Source organism: Aotus nancymaae, unplaced genomic scaffold (genome assembly GCF_030222135.1).
Source record: "Aotus nancymaae isolate 86718 unplaced genomic scaffold, 86718_ANA_hifiasm-v0.15.2.pri h1tg000158l, whole genome shotgun sequence".
Taxonomy (NCBI): domain Eukaryota; kingdom Metazoa; phylum Chordata; class Mammalia; order Primates; family Aotidae; genus Aotus; species Aotus nancymaae.
This window is the reverse complement of record NW_026988573.1, coordinates 388257-410960: the sequence shown is the minus strand read 5'-3', so window position 1 is coordinate 410960 and position 22704 is coordinate 388257. Positions and strand designations below refer to the sequence as shown.

The 22704-nt window shown below is 50.5% G+C and overlaps 1 protein-coding gene across 2 annotated transcripts in view; it reads right to left on the bottom strand.

Annotated features, from left to right (window-relative positions):
* Positions 1 to 7932: 7932 nt before the first annotated feature.
* CFAP77 (cilia and flagella associated protein 77) overlaps positions 7933 to 22704 on the bottom strand; it is a 158511-nt gene continuing 143739 nt past the window's right edge. For both annotated transcript variants that reach the window (XM_064371729.1, XM_064371730.1), the window contains one exon: positions 7933 to 8267. In XM_064371729.1, coding sequence (XP_064227799.1) covers positions 8145 to 8267 — 123 coding nt within the window. In that variant the 3' untranslated portion in view covers positions 7933 to 8144. The remainder of the gene's footprint in view (positions 8268 to 22704) is intronic.

Here is a 22704-nt window from a genome sequence, read left to right as displayed (position 1 = left end):
CTGCGATCGATCGAGAGCGGCCGGCAGTGAGGGTGGCTCCAACCTCTCCCGGTGGGAAAGAACGGCCAAGCCGGACCTCCTGCCGCCCCAGCCGGTTTTGCCCTACTTCTTGGAGCCAAAGAATATTAGCGGGTTGTTAGTACACTATCATTGGTATTAAGTTACCGGCATCTATCATCATCTAAAATGTGCGGTGCGATTTATTTCGTTTGAAATTTACTCTAGGATTCAGCCCTCTCTTAGTAACATCGTTTTGTTCCGATCTGGGGATTTGCAGCCCCATGCAGGTGCCTCTGATTTCCCCATTTTCAGGGTGGGTCTTGCATCTCACCCTGTCCACAGCCGAAGAGGTTTTTGGGCGCTCACCTGAGCTCCTTTTTAGCTGGGTAGGAGCCCAGGAACTGGCATTTTACTCATATCCAAGAGGCCCTGAGTCCACCCTACCTTCCAGCCTTTGGGAAAGAAGCCTCGCTAGTCGGGTGGGGTATCAGGGCTTCCAGGTCTAAAGGAGCTGGGGGTGAGCCTTGGCAATAGGCTCAACTTCTCTGAGCCCCTGGCCACACAGCAGAGGTCAGGCCCCTCTCCCCAGCACCCGCTCCCCACTCCCAGCAATTCCCCAAGGGCCTGGAAGGGGTGCACTGGGACCCTCAAAAAAATGAAAATTATTGTGATAAGGGTGCATCCAGGGCCAGGGTCCCCAGGATCATTCAGTCTTAACCAAGAGCCAGAATTGCCACCCCAGTGTCCAAGTTCTGTGTTCTCTGCGCTCTCTTTTCAAGCCTCCAACTCCTCCCACCCCCAACTTCCACTTCCTCTTGAAATGGCTCGCTTCCAATTCCAGTCCTTGCCTGCCCAGTCCTTTGGTGTTGCTTTTGTTTAGACCTTTAGCCTCTTGATGGATTTAGAGCCCTAGCAGGTCCAAGACCTCCTAGCCACACCCAGAGAGCCGACCACAGAGAAGCAGCTGTTGCTCTTCTCCAGGGGCAGGGGAGGCAGGTGCATGGAGAAGCCCCCAGAAGGCTCTGGCGCTGCCCCCACTCTGGACAGCTCATCTCTCTTGCCTAGACCTCAGCTTTCCCTTGGGTACAAAGGCATTAACATTGGAATGTGGCAGTGAGGGGCAAGGTTGGGAGAGTCCCCCTGGTTGTTTAGAAGCCACCTGGCTGTAGAATCCACATCCTTCTTGTCCACCTGGGGCTCTTGGCTTGGGTTTGGCTTTGGGTCAGTGATGGACTTGGGAGAGCCTGAGCCCCTTGCTAGGTCCAGGCTCTTAGCAACTTTCTCCCAGCCCCACCTTCCTCTCCAGGTAACACCTCTCAGCCCTGGAGCTAGCAAATGGGTTGTTTCCGCCAGTTTTGCTCACCTAGGTCCCCAGGCAGAGCCACACAGAGAGATCTGCCCAAAGCTTTTTGAGAATGGTCCCAAAGTGCTCTCTCCTCCCTTATGAATGGTAGCTTAAACACAGGGCTCATACTAGGGCTGCTCAAGCTTCTGCATAGCTGGGTCTAGGGGTAGCATATGGGCTGGGGGTGTTGAGGACAGACTCGGAATTGGTCAGACTTGAGTTCAAATTCTCTAGACTCTAGAATCCAGGGCTGGGATTGAGATGAAGGAGGTGGGTCAGGTCATGTAAGATGTTATTTAAAATGATATTTTACCTGTCATGAATTTTAAAATTTTGCTTTAAAAAATGTCGTATTAAATATCATTTGTTTTGGTTCCTGAGTTTTTTGGCACCTCTTAGACTTTGCCGCTGACGTGAGTGCCTCGCCCGTCTCATCCTAGTCCGAAATGCACTCTGTGACCTTGAGCAAATCGCTTTCTTTCTTTTTTAAAGGCAAGTCACTTTTCTGAGCTGTTTTTTCTTCCAGCCGTAGGGTGGGGATGTTGTTGCCCATTTCCCATGGTCTGTATGAGGAATCTTGGCACTTGGCTGCAGCCTTGAAGAATAGCGATTATGTAATTCATAGTACAACTGCTGTTAATAATAGCTACAGCCTTTCTCCTCTGGCAGGTTTGAGCCCTCAGGCTTGTCTCCTTAGCCCTCCTAGAAAAGACAGCACCCACCTTTACCCAGGGTCTTCCTAGCAAAACCAGTTTTTAAGGTGGAGTGGGCAGAGGATTTGAATAATACAGGCACCAGGTCTGGGTTCCATCTCTGTGCTCAGCAAACAGTTGGGTTGGACAAGGATTTGGGCAATTTATGGGCTTCAAGGTCATGCTGTTCTTACATGGGTTTTTTTTGTTTGTTTGTTTTGTTTTATTTTTAAGCTTAAAACCTCACAGAGCTCCTGAAACCAGGAAGATACCATAGTTTTTATTTTCCTCTTTTCATTCTTCCCTGCCTTCCTCCCTTCCTTCCTTTCTCCTCTCCTTCCTCCCTTCCTTCCTCTCTTCCTCCCCTCCTCCCTTTCTCCCTTCCTTCCCATCATCTCCTCCTCCCTCCCTTCCTGCCCCTTCCCTCCCTCCTTTTCTTCCTTCCCCTCTTACTCTCTCTTCTCCCTCTCACCCTCCTCTTCTTCCTCTTTCCCTCCCCACTGCCTCCTTCCCTGCTTCTTTTTCCCTCCCTCTCTCTCTCCCTCCCTCCCTCCCTTTTTCCCTCCCTCCCTTTTTCCCTCCCTTCCTTCCTTCCTAGCACACCCTCCATCCTGTGCATCATGCTAAATGCTGGTGAGTCGTGGAGAGTGTGGCAGAGATGACCCACTCTAATGGAGCCCACAGAATGCATTGGTGCCCATGATCTAAATCCCTTTGATAGATAATTTCCCATTTGTGGATTCAAGTGTATAAGTTACCTGCATTCAACTCTAGGAACCCTATAAAAAGCCAACCTGGATTTATTTTTCCTTAATGATGATTTTAAGCATCAAAGGATTTCCCCAAGTAAAAATAAGTACAGCAGAAAGAATGACTGGATTCACAAGGATAAATTCAAAAGGTGTTTGGTTGGAGACACAGACCTGTCTGGCCGCCATGGGGGCGCATCTCAGCACCTGGGCTGGGGTCAGCATGCTGCTGCAGCATTGCGTCTTCTCTGGACTTCTAAATTTGTGGTTTCCAAACCAACACTAGTTGGGGTGCTGGGATGGCTGAATTTAAAAAGCCAGACCAACTTTGTCTGGATCCAGGGAGCTCCCTGGGACTAGCACTGGGTCTGTGGCCTGTGAGCAGTGCTTCCAGGAGCCCCTGCTAGGCAGGCAGCAGACGTGCCTGGCCATTTGCCTATGGCTACCATTCCTCCACAACAGGGAGACTCCGAGCCCTCTTATTTCTTCTGGCCAAGGAAATTATTAATCATATGGTTATATCTTAGAGATGGAGACAGAATGAAACGTGGGCTCTAAAAATCTGGCCATGGACTGAAGTCAGTGGGGGTGAGTGTGGGAGGAGAGCTGGACCTTTCATCTGGGAGGTCTGTCCTGCCCCTGTATGGATGCTAAGGAGGTCTACCACCCTTAGTCTTCTGCTGGATGTTCCAAGGGAGACCTCCTGGCCCTGTCTGCATTCCTTTGCTGGGAAGTAGGTCACTTCCTTCCTGCCCAGTGGCAGCCTCCATAGGAGTCAAGAGCTGAACGTCACTAGTACCCAGAACCAGAGTTCAAGAACACATCAGAAAAAAAAAAAAAATGCAAGGGAGACAGATCCAAAGAGTGGGAGCCTCTTCGGTTAAGATTTTGTGCCAGGCGCGGTGGCTCACCCCTGTAATCCCAGCACTTTGGGAGGCCGAGGTGGGCGGATCACAAGGTTAGGGGTTCAAGACCAGCCTGGCCAATATGGTGAAACCCTGTCTCTACTAAAAATACAAAAATTAGCTGGGTGTGGTGGCATGTGCCTGTAGTCCCAGCTACTTGGGAGGCTGAGGCAGGAGAATTGCTTGAACCTAGGAGGTGGAGGTTGCAGTGAGCTGAGATCACGCCACTGCACTCCAGCCTGGGTGACACAGTGAGACTCTGTCTCAAAAAAAAAAAAAAAAAAAAATTTAGCTGGGTGTGGTGGCACACTAGTCCCAGCTGCTCGGTGGCTGAAGCAGGAGAATCACTTGCACCCGGGAGGTGGAGGTTGCAGTGAGCCGAGATTGCACCACTGACTGCACTCCAGCCTGGCGACAGAGCAAGACTCCGTCTAAAAAAAAAAAAAAAAAAAAAAAAATTTTGGGCCATCGGTATGTCAGTCTGCCCTTCCTTTTCAAGAAGTGGTGGTGGGTGAAGACCCCGCCTTGTCTCCTGCTGTCCTCCAGCACCCCCCCATCTTCATCAGTCCCCTTCCCAAAGGCTCCATCTCCATGCTCTGGCACCGGCAGTCCTGCACTTACCCTGTCTATCTTGCCAGGTACACATCAGTGTGGTGCTGCCTCCCTCTCACCTTGGAGGGGACTTCAGAGAACTTCAAGCAGGCCAGGTGAGGGCCCAGACCAGCTGCCTCCTGGGCCTGTGGAGACAGTGCCTTTAGGCGTCTTTGGTTATACTGCTGATAAAGTGTTGCCAAGAAACTCAACCAGGAGGTAGAATGTTTCTAAATGCCAACCAGTGAGGAAATCAGCCTAAACAGAAGTGCAAAGCCATACGTCCAACGACACACATGCTTACCCGGCATTTGTTGGCGCGGGATTGGGAGGACTTGGGATGGAAAGCTAGGCTCTCCCCATTTCCATCCATTTTTCTTTGGGAAGGGAGTTTAGGGGGCAGGCTCTGGAACGTGTCGTGGGTGTCACGGCCTGGGGGAGTTCACTGCCCTGGCTTCCTGAGTGGACTCAGGCTTCCTTTCATGGCCACTTTCCACCTATGAACCTGGGGAAATGGCAGTGGAGGGAGACGAACAAGATAATTCCCAAGGCCCTTCCAGGCTGGACGCTGTGGGGACTCTAACAGGGTCGGTCATAAAGGGCAGGTAGTTGCCCCAGCCAGGGTCAGCTCAGGTGAGGACAGGGGTTTGGCTGAGGTGACAGGATACCCAAGAAGGTAGAATCAGGCCAGAGTTAGACCCGGGGCTTTGTGCAGTCACAGATAATTAATGAGGAGGGAAGAACCAGGCTTGGTGGGGGAAGGACGCCAGGAGGGAGGGAAGGGCTGGGAATCTCCGCCGCCTCTGACTCAGACTCGCCAGTGGGTGGCGCTGTAGGACAAGGAGCTGAGGGTCTCTCTACTGAGTACGGCTTCCAGCCCGGGCTGGGAGCACCCAGAGGACTCCAGAGAGCACCCATGGTGGTGCTCCCAGGGCATCTGCCGTCGCCCTCGTAGGTCCCACAGCAAAGGGGGCTAGGAGTGATTGGAGAAACAAAAGAGATTTCCTGGTTGAGCCCGTCCTGCCTGCCTCGGCCCAGGTCCTGGGGAAAGCAGGCCTGGGAGCGCATCTCTCTCTGTTGCCACAGTGGGGCCAATTTTGGGTTCTTCAGGAAACTCTTCTGCCTCCTGATGTGCTCCTCCCCTTCCGTAGGAGATTTCAGAGCGAAAGAGTGGGCTTGATTCAAAATATCCTTGAGCTTCTGGATGTATCTGGATGAAAGACTTCTGTCCCCGTGAGCATCCTGCCCCGCCCCGTCTCTTAGTGTCTCACAGACTTCTGGTCGACACCTTAGCAGTGTGCTTTAGTGATAAGAAGAAAATAATAATTCATGTGAATCTATTGCTTAAAAGTGCGAGCTCCTGTGCTAATCATATCATATGCATTCTTTAATGTAATGGTCATCTAATTTAGCTTGAAGACAGTCTGTGGCTGGGTGCGGTGGTACACGCCTGTAATCCCAGCACTTTGGGAGGCCAAGGTGGGCAAATTACCTGAGATCGAGAGTTTGAGACCAGTCTGGACAACACGGTGAAACCCCGTCTCTACTAAAAATACAAAATTAGCCGGGCGTGGTGGTGCATGCCAGTAATCCCTGCTACTCGGGAGGCTGAGGCAGGAGAATCGCTTGAACTCGGGAAGTGGAGGTTGCAGTGAGCCAAGACTGCGCTATTGCACTCCAGCCAGGGCAACAAGAGGGACATTCCATCTCAAAAAAAAAAAAAAAAAAAAAGATACAGTTTGTGATGTGTGGGTCCTGTCTCCAAGACGAGGCACAGAGAGGCTAGCACTGGTGCTCAAAATCACACGGAAATCGCTGGGCTGCGCTGGGCTTTGCACTCTTCCGTGGCATGGCATGCTACCGCCAGCTCACGGCCAGCCTCCTCAGACTCTGCCTGCCTGGGAGACTGGAGGGATGAAGGAAACTGAATATTGAAGAATTTTGGCTTCAGCAGCTAGGTGGACGGTGGTCTCACTTATGAGATGGGAAAGACAGAGGGAGAAGCAAGTTTGGCAGAAAAAAGTTCAAGTGTCTGCCTCGGCTGTGTCGATTAACAGTAAATGCCAGACACTCAAGTGGAGACGCTGAGTGGGCAGCTGGATAAATGAGTCTGGGTTCCGGGCGCGGTGGCTCACGCCTGTAATCACAGCACTTTGGGAGGCCGAGGAGGGTGGATCACCTGAGGTCAGGAATTTGAGACTAGCCTGACCAACATGGTGAAACCCTGTCTCTACTAAAAATACGAAAATTAGCTGGGCATGGTGGCACCTGCCTGTAATCCCAGCTACTCGTGAGACTGAGGCAGGAGAATCACTTGCACCTGGGAGGTGGAGGCTGCAGTGAGCTGAGATAGCTCCATTGCACTCCAGCCTGGGCAACAAGAGTGAAACTGTCTCAAAAAAAAGAGTCTGGGGTTCCCAGGTTGAAGATCAACATTAAGAAAGCCTTGTCCGGGTGTGGTGGCTCAGGCCTGTAATCCCAGCACTTTGGCAGACCAAGGCGTGCAGATCATGAGGTCAAGCGATCGAGACCAGCCTGGCCAACATGGTGAAAACCCGTCTCTACTAAAAATACAAAAATTAGCTGGGTGTGGCGGCGCACGCCTGTAGTCCCAGCTATGTGGGAGGCTGAGGCAGGAGAATCGCTTGAACCCGGGAGACGGAGGTTGCAGTGAGCTGAGATCAAGCCACTGCACTCCAGCCTGGCGACAGAGTAAGACTCCGTCAAAAGAAAAAAGAAATCCTCAGATTAGAAATGATATTTAAAACTTGAGAATTTGCCTCCCTGAGAAAAGATGTGGCTGGGATGTGTCGGAGGGTAGCCTACCTTGAGAAGCCTCTATGTGGCAGCACCCTCATTTGGTGGCTTTGAGGCTGGTTTGCTCACTAGTTTTCAAATAAAGACACAAGAGGAGGATGACAAATAGCATTTTAAATTTAAAATAGATCAGCATATAATTTGCAGAGAGAAACCAAAGAACACACAGAAAGGCCGAGTGAGGAAGCGCCCGGGAGTTTGGCTGAGAAGCTCAGCGGCCCGTGTTCCTGCAGTCTACCCCCTCGCCCACCCAGAAGTCTCCCTTTTTCCAGAGGGGGTGACCTTCCAAAGTCAGTCCTGCGGGAGGAGTCCATCTTGGTCTGCCTGATTAACAGGGCCCCAGCACTGTGAGGCGGGGGCAGGCTCGGGTAATGAACCATTGGCTCTTCCTGCTGTCAGAGGTCCCAGAGAGATAATACTGCTGTGATGAGACATCAGGCATCCCAAAAAGAGCAATTAAAACTCATGTTTGGAATAGAAAATGAGGGCTTTCAAAACGTGTCACTGTCATGCTTTCTGCAGGAAATACACAGGCCATTCTGAATGCTTAATGGGCAGAACCATAGAGTCGACCCTTAGCCTGGAGTCTAAAATATTGTCTTGTAATTTGGGTTTGTCTTGGCAGGTGAGGGCTTGAGAAGAGGCAGGGTGAGCCTGCCGGAGGAGGAGGAAGAGGAGGAGGAGGAGGAGGAGCAGGAGGAGGAAGAGGAGGAGGAGCAGGAGGAGGAAGAGGAGGAGGAGGAGGAGCAGGAGGAGGAGGAGGAGCAGGAGGAGCAGGAGGAGCAGGAGGAGGAGGAGGAGGAGGAGGAGGAGGAGCAGGAGGAAGCCCCAGGTAGAGCGTCACTGAGGCTAAGTGGAGACTAACGTTGACTAATGTAAAAGCGGGGACTCTCACCAAAAACTATTAACCTAAGACTTGAAACTGAGGTCCTCGAAGCAGAACCTGCCTAAAAATGGGGAATGTCAGGGTTGGGGCAAGACAGGGAGTCCTTCTGGGAATTTTCCACTACGTCAAGATGGTTTTCTGTGGCAGGCGAGGGAGGGTCTAGGGGTGGGTGTAGTTGCCCATCCGCAGCGTGCCTTGGCGCACGGCACACTCTTCCCGGTGGGCTTTCAGTGCTCGCTGTCGATCGGCCTCCGTGGGGAACGTATCGAGATGGCGACCCACCTGTGAACAGAAGGGACGAGCGGGTGGGCGAGGGGAGTCTTTGCCGCAGCTCACTCCAGTTGCTCCCCTTGCCCGCCCCCTACTTCCGTCTTAGAGTAATGATAAAAATAGCTGTAAGAGGGAGGAAGTAACAGCAAGGGCTGGGAGCCTCCTGGTGCTGAGCGCAGGGCAGAGAGCAGTGGCTGCCTGGGGGAGGTGTTCGTCCCCTGGGGAACAGCATGCAGAACAAATGTCACCGGACCGTGACCAGACCACCATGCAGTGGGACCTGGTAGCCAGTGTCCTTCACACATTGCTTTTCCATCATCACAAACCCCAAACAGGCTGGGTGCGGTGGCTCACGCCTGTAATCCCAGCACGTTGGGAGGCCGAGGTGGGCGGATCCCGAGGTCAGAAGTTCAAGACCAGCCTGACCAACATAGTGAAACCTCATCTCTACTAAAAATACAAAAATTAGCCAGGCATGGTGACGTGCGCCTATAGTCCCAGCTACTCAGGAGGCTGAGGCAGGAGAATCACTTGAACCTAGAAGTGGAGGTTGCAGTGAGCCGAGACTGTGCCACTGCAATCCAGCCTGGATGACAGAGGGAGACTCTGTCTTAAAAAAAAAAAAAATGCAAACAAGCCACCCTCTCCAAGGGGGACCTCCTGGCCCTGTCTGTACTCCCTTGCTGGGAATTAGGTCACTTCCCTCCTGCCCAGTGGCAGCCACCTTAGGAGTCAAGAGCTGAATGTCAGCAGCACCAGAACCAGAGCTCAAGAACAAATCAGAAAAAAAAAAAAAAAATGCGAGGGAGACAGATCCAAGCAGTGGGAGCCTCTTGAGTTAAGATTTTGTGCAATTGGTATCTCAGCCTGCACTTTCTTCTCAAGAAATGGTGGTGGGTGAAGACCCCGCCTTGTTTCCTGGTGTCCACTGTGTCTGTTACATCACCTCCAAGTGCTGCAAAATCCATCCCATTAACTGAGCACAACATCCTCCTGACTTGGCATTTCTCCTTTGGGATGACCTAAGGGCGGTGCGGGGTGGAAAGGGTTTGGGCTCACGTGTTCATTCACCCATCTGGGCTTCTATGCATCCGTTAATTCACAAAATGCATGTTTATTAACACAACTCTGTGTCAGATGCAGGGGATACAGCAGTAAGCCAGAGAGACCTGGCTCTACCCTCACGGAGCTTTTAATCTAGAAGAGAGCAGACGTCTAACAGTGACTACACGGCTATTTCATTACAATGGACAGAGGGCTGGGGAGTGTGCAGTGAGAACAAATCGCGTGGGTCCTGGGGAAGAGATACCTACAGGGGGTCTTGATGGATGAGCTGGGGTTCGAGGGCAAAGGGGGTAGCATGCATGCTGGCCCTGGTTTGTGAGGGGATGCAGTGGCTGAGGTCGAGGGTGGGCAGGGCAGGTCTGTTTTGGATTTGCAGGAGCAGCTGAAGGCTCTGCAGTGGCTTCAGGATAAAGCAGGACCCACGCCTGGGACAGCCATAGGGTTCTTATCAAGAATCCAGGCCAGGGTTGGCCACCCCGGAGTGGTTAGCTAAGCCCATGGCGCTGCAGGTTAGGGTGACGAAAGGTGACAGAAAAAGAGAATGGGGAGAGGGTAAAATATGAAAAGGAGGTAGAGGGAAGATAAAGAGGGGCTTGTAGGGAAAGTGTCTGCGCTCGGGGCCCTGTGGAATCCCCCTCGGACTGCGCTTACCATTTCACAGATGAGGGAACAGAGGCCCAGAGCAGAATGTGGTTCAGGGCTGCCCCCACAGGGAATTGGTGACCCCCAACCTGTGGACTCTAAATGCTGGATTCTTTTTTTTTTTTTGAGATGAAGTCTTGCTCTGTCGCCAGGGCTGGAGTAGAGTGGTGTGATCTTGGCCCACTGCAGCCTCCCCCTCCCAGCTTCAAGTGATTCTCCTGCCTCAGCCTCCAGAGTAGCTGGGATTACAGGCACGAACCACCACGCCTGGCTAATTTTTGCCCAGCCCCAGCCTCAGTTTTCAGATTTTTTGGGTTTGTCTCAGAATTGCGTTGGGAATCTTGCAACTGAGGGAACAGCCTGAGCCCAGCCCAAAAGCTACTGAGCTCCCCCCGAGTCAGGGCCCGCAGCACAGTCACCCCGTGCCCACCTGGCCCCACGGCTGGGTGTGTGTTGTGCAGCTCATTTCTGTTAATCAAACCACGATCGTGTTCTCAGCTCAATCTCAAAGTTTCAGAAAAATGTCCAAATAGCCTCACAAGACACGTTGAGAAGGGAGAAGGCCCTGCACAGAGCGCAGGAGGAAAATAGTCCGTGGACAAAGGACACTTTTGGGACCTTCTGGCGAGTGGTGGCCTGATTTTCACTCTGTGACATGATCTTCCTGAGGCCCATGGCTCCTAAAAGGCAGCTAGAGGCTGGGCGCAGTGGCTCACACTTGTAATCCCAGCACTTTGGGAGGCCGAGGTGGGCGGATCACTTGTCAGGAGTTTGAGACCAGCCTGGCTACCATGGTGAGACCCCATCTCTACTAGAAATACAAAAATTAGCCAGATGTGGTGGTGGGCACCTGTAGTCCCACCCACTTGGAAGGCTAAGGCAGGAGAATTGCTTGAACCCAGGAGGTGGAGGTTGCAGTGAGCCGAGATGGTGCCACTGCACTCCAGCCTGGGCAACAGAGTGAGATTCGGTCTCAAAAAAGGCAGCTAGAGATGTTTAGGAAGACAGGTGCATCAGACTCGGAGGCTCCAGGCATGCAGCCACCCTGGTGTCCAGCCAGCTCGGACCTGGGGTCTCCATGGCCTTCAGTGGCATCCAGATTGGCAATCGTGGTGTCTCTGGTGGCCAGTCACCAATGGTGCCTTCTTGTTTGTTTTTTAGAACACAGGCGTTTTTTTCACATACGTATTTTTTAAATAGTAATAATAACAATTTATATTTGGCTTTGCAAAGTGTTTAGCATGTGAAAACAGCTATCCATGTTGTTACAATGTCACTGTAATAATAATTTTTCTTTTTTTTTTTTTTTTCTGAGTCAGGATCTCAGTCTGTTACCCAGGTTGGAGTGCAGTGACACAATCACAGCTCACTGCAGCCTCGAACTCCTGACTCAAGGGATCCTCCTGCGTCCCCTCCAATTGCTAGGACTACAGGTGCAAGTCACCATGCCCGGCTAAGTTTTGTATATTTTGTAGAGACAGGGGTCTCGACATGTTGCCCAGAGTGGTCTGGAACTCCTAGCCTCAAATGACCCTCCTCCTTTGACCTCCCAAAGTTAATTTTACTTTTTTAAAAGATATTTTTAAGAATCTTGAGGTAAATTGATCTACATAACCTGAAAAACCTGCATTTTTTTGATAAAATTTGATGAGTTTGGACATATGCAAACAGCCCTGAAACCATCACTACAATAAAAAATAATGGCCAGATAAGGTGATTCACACCTGTAATCCCAGCACTTTGAGGGGCCAAGGTAGGCGGATTGCTTGAGCCCAAGAATTAGAGACCAGCCTAGGCAACAAATAATACAAAAATCAGCCAGGCTTATGCCTGTAGTCCCAGCTACTTGGGAGGCTGAGGTGGGAGGATTGATTGAGCTCGGGAGATCGAGGCTGCAGTGAGCCATGGTCGCACCACTACACTCTAGCCTAGGGGACAGAGACTGTCTCCAAAACAAACAAAGAAGTATCCATTCCAAAGCTTACGCATGCTCAGCTGGTTTTCCACTGTTTTGTTTTTTGGGGACTTTTCTTGGTAAGAACCCTTAACATAAGATCTGATCTCTTAGCAGTATGTTCAAGTGCACAGTACGGAATATGCACTATTGTTAACTCTAGGCACATGCTGTGTGGCAGGTCTCTAGAGAGTATTCACTTTGCATAAATGAAACTACACCCCTTGAATAGCAGCTCCCCATGTCCTCGTCCCCCAAGCCCCTGGCAGCCACCTTTCAGTGGCATGATCTCGGCTCACTGCAACCTCTGCCTCCCAGGTTCAAGTGATTCTCCTGCCTCAGCCTCCCGAGTAGCTGGGATTACAGGTGCCTGCCACTACACCTGGCTAATTTTGTATTTTTAATAGAGATGGGGGTTCTCCATGTTGGTCAGGCTGGTCTTGAACTCCTGACCTCAGGTGATCCGCCCACCTCAGCCTCCCAAAGTGCTGGGATTACAGGCATTTGCCACTGTGCCCAGCCAATTGGTGACAACTTGTTATAGCAGCTTCTAGAAGCTAATACAGCCCTCAAGCCATTCCCTGGGCAAATCAGCATGCAGAGATGGTGGGCGGGGCTGTGGTGGATGGGGCTGTGGCTGGCCGGGCTGGTGGCAGGAGGCTCACCGGCACCCACTCATCTCATATCCCAAGAAGGCGGCTGGAGGACTGAAGCCCTAAGATGCTGCTCAGTCCAACCACACCAGGACAAAAGAGAACCCTGATGGGAAATTTTTTTTGGTTTCACAATCTCCCTTTACTTAGGAACTTCACTGAAGCAGAAGCATTCACCCATCCATCCATCTAAAAACTATTTATTAAGCATCTACTGTGTGCCAGCAACTGCTAAGCACACACCCCAGCACTTCAGAGTTCCAAGTTCCATCTTCCCCTTGGTTTTCTAAAGGGGTGTTTTGGACACAAGAGGCTCCCCCCGCCTCCCCGTGACTGACCACACCCATTTTGGCACCTACTGTGTGCTGACATTGGGAGAGGCAGAACACACGTCGCCTGTGCCCTCTGATGTGGATGACTTCCCATTCCAACTGGAATCTCACGGAGTTAATTCACCCCAGAGGGGAGCTCAAGGAAGGGTTCAGCCTCTGTGAAGCAGGGTCTGCTCCTGGCCTGTTCCCTGAGGGACCCCCAGTGCCTGGCAAAGAACCTGGCATCTGAGAAGTGTTTAAACAAGGTTGGGTGGGTGACCAAATGTATGAATGAATGATGAGTGAAGGAAGTCGAGAGCACCTGCCTGCCCTCTCTGCTGGCCAGCCAGGGCTTCCCATGCCAGGGGGGACTTGAATGTGCCCTGGAAAAACTGGGATGAGGGAGGTGGGAAGGACCAGAAGGGAAACAGATCTACAGAGGTCAGAGGGGGCCGTGCCACCTGGGCCCGGTGAGGCAGAGTCTGGAGGCGAAAACCAAAGGAGATGCTTAGCGCCTGGGCCTGGCGGATTCTAATGAAAGCAAACTCAAGCAGAAGCGTTTACCCCAGGTGGGATGGACCCTTTAGAAAGAGAAGGGAGATGGGGCCTGTTCTGTATCCACGAAGTCTCCAAATTCCTAACCAATGGAGAGGGGAGTTCCAGTCCTCAAAGGGCCTCGCAGCTGGACGCCTCTCTGCAAAATTTGTCCTGGAGGCCGGCACTGGCACATTCAGCCCCTCGCCAACAGCAACTCTAGGACAAGAACGACCTGCTATTCGCCGGGTGCTGTGCATGTGTTTCACACAAGCCTCAGAACACCCCGGGGAGGCTGGCACCATTGTTCCCTCCATTTCACAGATGGGAAAGTGGAGGTCCCAGAAGGTAAGTCATTTGCCCCATTTCACAGATTGAACCCAGGGCTGTGAGACTCTAGGCCCCGAGCCCATAGTCACGAGCTCCACTGCCTCTTATTAAATGCTCCCGGAGTCCGTGAAGTCAAAGTGGCTGGCTGCAAGGTCATGGCTCCTGCCCCATGTGCACACTCCCCCCTCTCAAAGCAGCTCAGCCACACATGAGGAACCTGATTACAAGTCAGGCCTCAAGCCCTTGTATGGTCACGACCCCACGGACCCCTGGAGTCAAAGGATGAAGAGCTATGGAGCAAGGAATTCCTTCTGAGATGCTTCTAAATTAAGCCATCTGCGGTCTGTCTCTGCCTGGAGCTAAGAAATTGTAACGGCTTTGGCAGGAGACAGCTTTGCTGAATGGAGCTCTGAGTTGCTCTAAGGACAATGCAGGTAAATAAGAGGCAAATGCCACAGCCGCTAGCAGCCCTGGGAGCCGGCCGGGCGGCCGGGCGGGCAGCTTTATCCCGGTTGGTGAAGGAGCTGGTCCTGTTCGAATGGGGAGCAGAAATAAGGATGGAGCCCTGCCTGCCACGCAGTGCCCTGGAAATACACCAGTGAGGAAGGCAGAGCCCACATGGACCCGGCGAGATGTCTTGGGAGGTCACTAAACACACTATACCTGTGATTGTTAGTGACATTTAGACAAGAGCTTTATTTTTTTTTTTTTGAAATGGAATTTTGCTCTCATTGCCCAGGCTGGAGTGCAGGGTGTAATCGCAGCTCACTGCAATCTCCGCCTCCCGGGTTCAAGCGATTCTCCTGCCTCAGCCTCCCGAGTAGCTGGGATTACAGGCATCCACCACCACACCCAGCTATTTTTTGTCTTTTTAGTAGAGACGGGGTTTCACCATGTTGGCCAGGCTGGTCTTGAACTCCTGACCTCAAGTGATCCACCCGCCTTGGCCTCCCTAAGTGCTGGGATTACAGGCGTGAGCCACCATGCCCGGCTGACAAGAGCTATTTAATAAGATTGCGGACTGGGGAGCTCCACCTCCATCTGGGGCTCAGGAAGGGCTCTCTGGGGAGGATGGAGGAGCAAACCAGGGGCAAAGGAAGGGCGAAGGAGGAATGGGGGTGAATTCGGGGAAATGAGAGTAAGCCATTGCTGCTGGGAGCAGCAAGATGGGGGAGGGAAGATGAGCAGCTACTAGATCCTAGACGAGATTTCCACTGCATGTGGGTAGGGAATCATAGCTCCCTCCTGGGATAACATCCCTTTCCTCTCTGCTACTGCATCGGAATAAAACATTCCCAGAGAGCTAGGTTTGGAAGACACCTTAGGGATATTCAATCTCCAACTCTCACATACTACAGATGGAAAGCCCAAGGTCCGAAGGTGGGAAGTGACCCTCCCAGGTCTCCTGCGAGTCCTGGGCAGAGCTGAGACCAGCTGCCAGACAGCAGGCCCCTTCCTAAGCACCACATCCCCGAACCGAGGTCTCACGTTGCCTCCGCATCTAGAGCCCTGGGCCCCGTTTCCTAACTCATGTGAAAGCACCTGTGGTTTTCCAGTCCACTTGCAATGAACCAACTTTTCATTTGATTGATATCCTTAATTGTACCTTTGACATTTCACTAACGTTTACTCTGTCGTTCTTTTTCTGGCATCTAGAGTCGTTGGCTTAGCTAATTACCTTTCATCTTTCTTTTTTTCTCCAATAATAGCATTTATATAACACAGCATTAGCAACTGTGTTCCCTCTAAATTCTCTTTTAGCTCATCTCACAAGTTTTGAGTATATTTATTTTTGCTCAGTTCTCTTTTAATCTAATTTCTATCTAATTTCTGTTTGGATGTCTCCTTTGATCCCTAAGTTATTTATAAGTGTGATTTTACATTTCCAGGCAATTTTATCAGTTAGGTTTGTTACTGATTTCTAATTCAATTTATTTGGTGCCAAAGTAATCCTCACAAGTCAGACCCTTTGGTATTTATTGAGGTTTTGCTTTGTATTCTTGCTTGAAAAATCTGTCCTACTTTCAGTGAAAAATCCCCATGTGAAATGAACTGGTTCTATCCTAGAGAAGGTGTCCATGGGTCCTGGGCTGGGGCTAAGACGCGACCCTCATCCTTGTATTTCTGTATTCATGACTGGACTCGATCCAATCCACTGTGTGTCAGAGACGGGGCTAGGCCCCGAGATGTAGTGAGAAACTAGTAATAAAAATAAAATCACACAATGAAATTCTTCAATTAGAGTTGTGTTCAGTATCGAAAGCAGTACCAGGTTCTGTGAGAGTTTATGATACAGAGACTCCAACTCTGATTGAGGCCAGAGAAGGCTTCCCTGAGGAAACAGTACACACGCAGATGTGCAAAGAGAAAGAGAAGCTGGTGCTGGGGGTTCCACCGCAGCAGAAGAGGGGGCAGAAGAAAGGAACAGATGGTTCCCAGAGGGGAAATCGGATTGGCCAACCAACAGGACAGTATGCTCAACCCAACCCGTCATCTGGGAATAGCACATTAAGCAAGAGAAAAAAGCATTTCACACCCATCAGATTGGTAATAATGGCGGGATTATTATAATGGTATTTATTGGTAATAATGGCGGGATTAATAATGGCCTCACCCAACATGGCAGCCCCCAGCCACATGCAGCTATTTCAGTGTCCGTGAACTAAAATTAAACAAAATCTAAAACTTAGTTGCTCAGTTGCACTAATCCCATACCAAGTGCTCGGTAGGCCAGGTGCAGTGGCTCACACCTGTAATTTCAGCTTTTTGGGAGGCCAAGGTGGGAGGATCACTTGAGCTCAGGAGTTCGAGATCAACCTGGACAACATAGAAAGACCCCCCATCTCTACAAAAAAAAAAAAAATTAGCAAGGCATGGCTGGACCCACCTGTGGTCCCAGCTACTGAGACTGAGTGGGAGGACAGCTGGACTGAGTGGGAGGACAGCTGGAGCCCAGGAGGTGGAGGCTGCACTGATCTGTGATCTTACCCCTGTGCTCCAGTCTGGGTGACAGAGTGAGACACTGCCTCAAAAAAAAAAAAAGCCCCCAAACCCCAAGTGCTCAATGGCAGTGCACAGGTAGATGTAGCATTTTTTTGAGACGAAGTCTCACCCTGTTTCTCAGGCTGGAGTGCAACGATGTGATCTCAGCTCACTGCAACCTCCGCCTCCCAGGTTCAGGCAATTCTCCTGCCTCAGCCTCCCGAGTAGCTGGGACTACAGGCATGCACCACCATGCCTGGCTAATTTTTTTGTATTTTTAGTTAAGACAGGGTTTCACCATGTCGGCCAGGCTAATCTCGAACTCCTGACCTTGTGATCCACCTGCCTCAGCCTCCCAAAGTGTTGGGATTACAGGCATGAGCCACCGTGCCCGGCTGACGTAGAACATTTTTATCAGAAAGTTATATAAGATAGTGTTGTTCCAGAGCTATCAGAACCAATGTGTATAAATCTCAAAAACCTAATGTTGCATGAAAAAAAAAAAGGTACAGAAAACTTACAGAATGGAACCTAAGCATGATTTCCTTGATATGAAAAATTTAAAACACATAAAACACCTCCCCATGTTGCTCCAGCATATGTGTGAATCTGCTTAGACAGAAAGGTGCGGAAGGAAAAGAATGTTCTCGGAGGTCATGCCAGCCTCTGCCTCTGGGAGGGAGGGGCGTGAGCCCAGGCAGGGAAGCAGAGAGGATTTCATTTTTATTTCTACAGGACTATTGCCTTTTCCTCTTTTTCATATGAAAACATAAATGGGGGTTCAAACTGCATTTGTGGGAGGTGACCTGGGGTGAGGGAGGGCCTCCTCATGCCACACACAGTTTAGAAAGAGTAACTCTGTTTTAGGAGTTTCACTTATTGGAGATTTGGGTAGGATTCCAAATTTGGATACAAAGCTTTGCCAAAGGAACCTTAGTCGCCAGTGGTTGGTGTCATTGGCTGACGTATGTGACTTCCCGATGGCCCTTCCTGTTGGGCACATCCAGCTTCACGGGGGCTTATATTCTCCTCAACGCCTGAGAAAATATCCTAGACGCCTCACCCTCTACCTGGGGGCGAGGCGTTGGCCACTGTCCCTTGTGGGTGGCACCAGCCTTCTGCTGGGTTGAATGGCTCTGGTCCACAAGCTGAAAAGGGGGCTGCCTTTGCCTTCTTCCCCTTCCCTCTTTCTTTGCCTTCTTACTTGATCCACCCGACGCCTCTGCCACAGGTGGGGGGTTCAGGCGGCCACAGCCCTGGGACTCTTCATGTGGGGAGGGCAGGGGCTGTTCGTTTCATCTTGAGCCTCCCATCCAGTGTCATGCCTTGCCGTTGTTTGCGAAGCCATCCCAGAGATATGTAGAGAGAGAGAGAGAGAGAGAGAGAGCCTCCTGGGTTCAAGTGATTCTCCTGTCTCAGCCTCCTGAGTAGCTGGGACTACAAGTGCACACCGCCATGACCTGGTGGCGTGCACCTGTAAATAAATTTTTTTTTCTATTTTAGTAGAGATGGGATTTCATCGTGTTGCCCAGGCTGGTCTCGAACTCCCTGAGCTCAGGCAATCCGCCCGCCTTGGCCTCCCAAGTGCTAGGATTACAGGTGTAAGCCGCTGTACCCAGGCTTCCACGGTACTTTCTGAGTCCAAGTGCCTGATCCAGTCCCACTGCCAGGGCAGCTGAGCCAGTGCACACCCCCTCCCCATGCAGTGGCCACATGGAGGTCCCCTAACTGGACACCAAGCTTCCAATGCCAGGTCTGGAGACTGAGAAGGCAAAAGGGAGGACTGCGGGGGAAAAAACAGATTAAGAAAAAAAAATCTGCTGAAGAGCTAAAAAAAAAAATGACAGCCATAGAGATTTTAGTTTAGTTTTTTCTTTTTTTAAGTGACAACTTCTCAGGTGACTGGGAGAGAGATTTTGCTTTAAAAGATTGAGAGGCTGTCTCCTCTAATGAGAGGCACTTGAAAATTATGGATCAGTCCCAGGTCAGTAATTCCTGTCAAGTTCAGGGCAGCTGGAGGTCAGAGGCCCCGGTAGAACACAGATTCATGCAGGACGTGGTTGGAGAGCAGGCTGGGTCGTCAGCTCAGATGTAGCAGGTTGTCGTTTAAGTAATTAACAAAGGTAACAATCTCTCCTGAGACATCTGGTCCCCTAGATTGTTTTTCTGTCACTGGCTCTCATTTCTCTGTGGTCCAAAAATAGATGATCAAGGACACGGGACCCGACCCTCCCTGCTGACACATGCTGCGATTTCAAAGAACAGCCAAGCTCAGCTTGGAAAACAAACTTCCTGCCTTCCTGCAAGGTCTAATGTAGGTTCTCAAATGGTGCCGGCACCACTGTTGAGCCGCACCCAGCCTGGGGAATGGGGAGGAGCAGCGACCTTGAGGGGATGGTGCCGGGGACCACTGTCATTTGACGGAGGAGGAGACTGAAGTTCGGGAAGGGTAGGACACTGGTCCAAGGACACCCAGCTACTAAGTGACAGAGCCTGAACAGGAATCCAGAGCTGTGCTCCATGGACTGACTGCAGGGCTGGCGGGACTTGCTGGAGCAGAAGGAAAGCTAGGCATTCGTGCCTTTGAAAATGACAATCGATTTGCTCCTTTGCGAAGCCAGACCAATGGCTCCAGGTCATTCGCAAGGATTAGCGAAGGCCAGTCAGAAGTAGTTGAAATCAAAATTGAACAATGAAGCTGTTTGCTAGACACTAGTAGCAAAATAATTGGGTAACGCCAGTCCCAAGGTGGGGTGTGCGTGTGAACTTCCCATAAACCTCAGGTCAGCTTCTAAGCTTCTTCAGCCTCCAAGTTCAATACTCTGCAGGTGGATGAGTTACAGTGGAAGACACAGCAGACCCTCCTCCTCTGAGGCCAGAGCTCGGTGGCCAATTATCACCCTGTTCCAGCCCCCAAAGTCAGAATCTAGGTGACGATCACTCATCGGATCCAACTGGGCTATTTTCTTTAAGTTACTCTTTTTAGAAACAGCTTTATTGAGATATAATTCACATACCATAAACTTCGCCAATGTTAGCATGTTCTTAGGATTGTACAACCACCTCCACACTCTAAGTGTAGAACATTTTCATCACCCCCAAAAGAAACCTCACAGGCATCAGCAGTCACACCTATTCCTCTTCCCTAGCATGTGGCAACCATAATCTACTTTCTGCTGGGGTGGCTTTCCCTACTTTGGACTCTTCATGTAAATGGAATCATACAATGTGTGGTCTTTTGTGACTGGCTGCTTTCATTCACTCAGCACCATGTTTTCAAGATTCATCCACGTTACAGCACGGAGCACCGCTTCATTCCTTTCCAGGGAATAGTACTCCTTTGTAGGGACGGACCACATTTTTGTTACTCATTCATTCTTCAATGGCCCTTGGGTTGTTTCCATTTTTGACTATTATGAGTAATGCTGCTAGAACATTCATGTACAAGTTTCTGTATGGATGTGTGTTTTCATTTCTCCTGGGTGTATACCTAAGAGCAGAATTTCTGGGTGAGATGGAAACTCTATGTTTAACCTTTTGGAGAACTGCCAAAGCATTTCCAAACTGGCTGCACCATTTTTGATTCCCACCAGCACGTACGGATGTTCCAGTTTCTCCCTATCCTTGCCAACACTTGCTATTGTCTGTCATTTTTATTCCAGCCATCCTAGTGGGTGTGAAGTCCCATCTCATTGTGATTTTGATTTGTGTTTCCATGATGGCTAATGATGTTGTTGAGCATCTTTTCATGTGTTTATCTCCTTTGGAGAAATGTCTATTCCCATCTTTTGCCCATTTTTTCCCTTTGCCCATTTTTAAATTGAGTTATTTATCTTTTTATTACTGATTTTTTTTTTTTTTTGAGACAGAGTTTTGCATTTATCACACAGGCTGGAGTGCAATGGCTCGATCTCAGCTCACCGCAACCTCCACCTCCTGGGTTCAAACGATTCTCCCGCCTCAGCCTCCCAAGTAGCTGGGACTATAGGTGTGCACCACCATGCCCAGCTAATTTTTGTATTTTTAGTAGAGACAGGGTTTCACCATGTTGACCAGGATGGTCTTGATCTCTTGTCCTTGTGATCCACCCACCTCAGCCTCCCAAAGTGCTGGGATTACAGCCATTAGCCACTGCACCTGGCCTTTATTACTGACTTAGAAGAGTAATTTATATATTCAGTGACAAGTATCTTATCAGACATGTGATTTGCAAATATTTTCTCCCATTCTGTAGGTTGTCTTTTCACTTTCTCAATAGTATTGTTTGAAGCACAAAAGTTTTCAAAGTTTGATGAAGTCTAATTTATCTATTTTCATGTAGTGGGCTATATATTTTCTTTCCTTTTCTATAAATATCATCTTAATGTAGCACAAAAAGATAAGCAATGTTAGGAATACCTAGCAATTTATTTTAATGACCTCTCTAAGACAGGGATGGCAGTACCATTTCGTTTCACTTAGCGCTAATAGACTGGTGGTAGCTGACGGCCACACTCTGCTATAAAATAGTCTAAGGCTGAACCTAGGCAGGTGAAAAAGGTACACAATGATTGATTGGTAAGGTCTGCCATGGGCACAGACAACGATTGATTCGTAAGGTCTGCCATGGGCACAGGAGGGAGGTAGAGTGCCACGTTTTCATTCTAAAAGATCAACATGGAGTCTCCCATGGTAACAATGATACTTAGAAACTCGAACTGGGGGAGGAGACAGCTGCAGGTTCCTCTGCCCTAACTCTCTCGCTTTTTTTTTCTCTTGGAGATGGAGTGTCGCTCTGTGGCCCAGGCTGGAGTGCAGTGGTGCAATCTCGGCTCACTGCAACCTCTACCTCTCAGGTTCAAGCAATTTCCCTGCCTCAGCCTCCTGAGTAGCTGGGACTACAGGCACATGCAACCAAGCCTGGCTAATTTTTTTGTATTTTAGTAGAGATGGGGTTTCACCGTGTTGCCCAGGCTGGTCTCAAACTTCTGAACTCAAGCAATCCATCTGCCTCGGCCTCCCAAAGTTTTAGGATTACAGGCATGAGCCACTGTGCCTGGCCACCTCTCACACTCTTTATGCAACCTCAGGTTGCCTGAGCCTGGGATAGCTCGCCGGTAGGTTGGAATGACGGGAAGATGCAGAGATGGAAAGAAAAGAGATGAGGAGGCCAGCAGGGGTTGGGGAAGGTGCCACATGGACTCCCTGCAGCCTTGTGAGTTACGAGTGGCCCTGATTTGCATGGGGTGCCAGAACAAAGTAAGGACTAGCAAAGTTCCCGTAGTCCGCTCGGGGAGAATAATACCGGCCACTTTGGAAACTGCCTAACGGGGGCCTGTGAGGCACGAATGAGATCCCTGATGAAATCTTGAGCGTGACCCTAAAACTGTCCTCAGCCTTGAGTCTGGCTGGGACTGCTCTGCTGTCCAGGCAGCACTCATGCCTGACTGGGCCGGGGTCCAGCAGGCTCTGAGAGTTGATCGACTCCAGTGTGCACTGGGCTTCCTCCGGTGCCCCCACGGCGGTGGCTCTGGTTCCATCGGGAGGCCTGGAAGCCGTGGAAGCGTCCATCACCTTGGCTTTGCATCTTAGCTTCTCTTTGAAACACCTGGGCCCAGGAAGAACGTCAGGCTGGCAGCTGCTGTGCGGGGACCAGGTACAACTTGGGGAGAGAGAAGGACCCCTTCCCGTTTCCCGTCCGCACCTCGGAGCCCTGTCCAACACACGCACCCAGCACACACCCTGCACACGCACACCCCGGGATGCAAATGATAACCGCAGAGCCATCACTTGTGAAGCTTGACAGAAAATAATGAGAAACACTAAATCTTTTATAAGGTCAACACTTGCCTTAGCCGAGCAGCTGTCAAACAAGAAAAGAATTTAGCGCCGGAGCCACGAAACTTCCATCGGCTCATTAAACCCAACAGGGCCCGGGCCTGGCGTGGCGGAGGAGACGCGGGGCCTTCCGTTTTGTGTCAGTAATTTGCGGCGGAGGA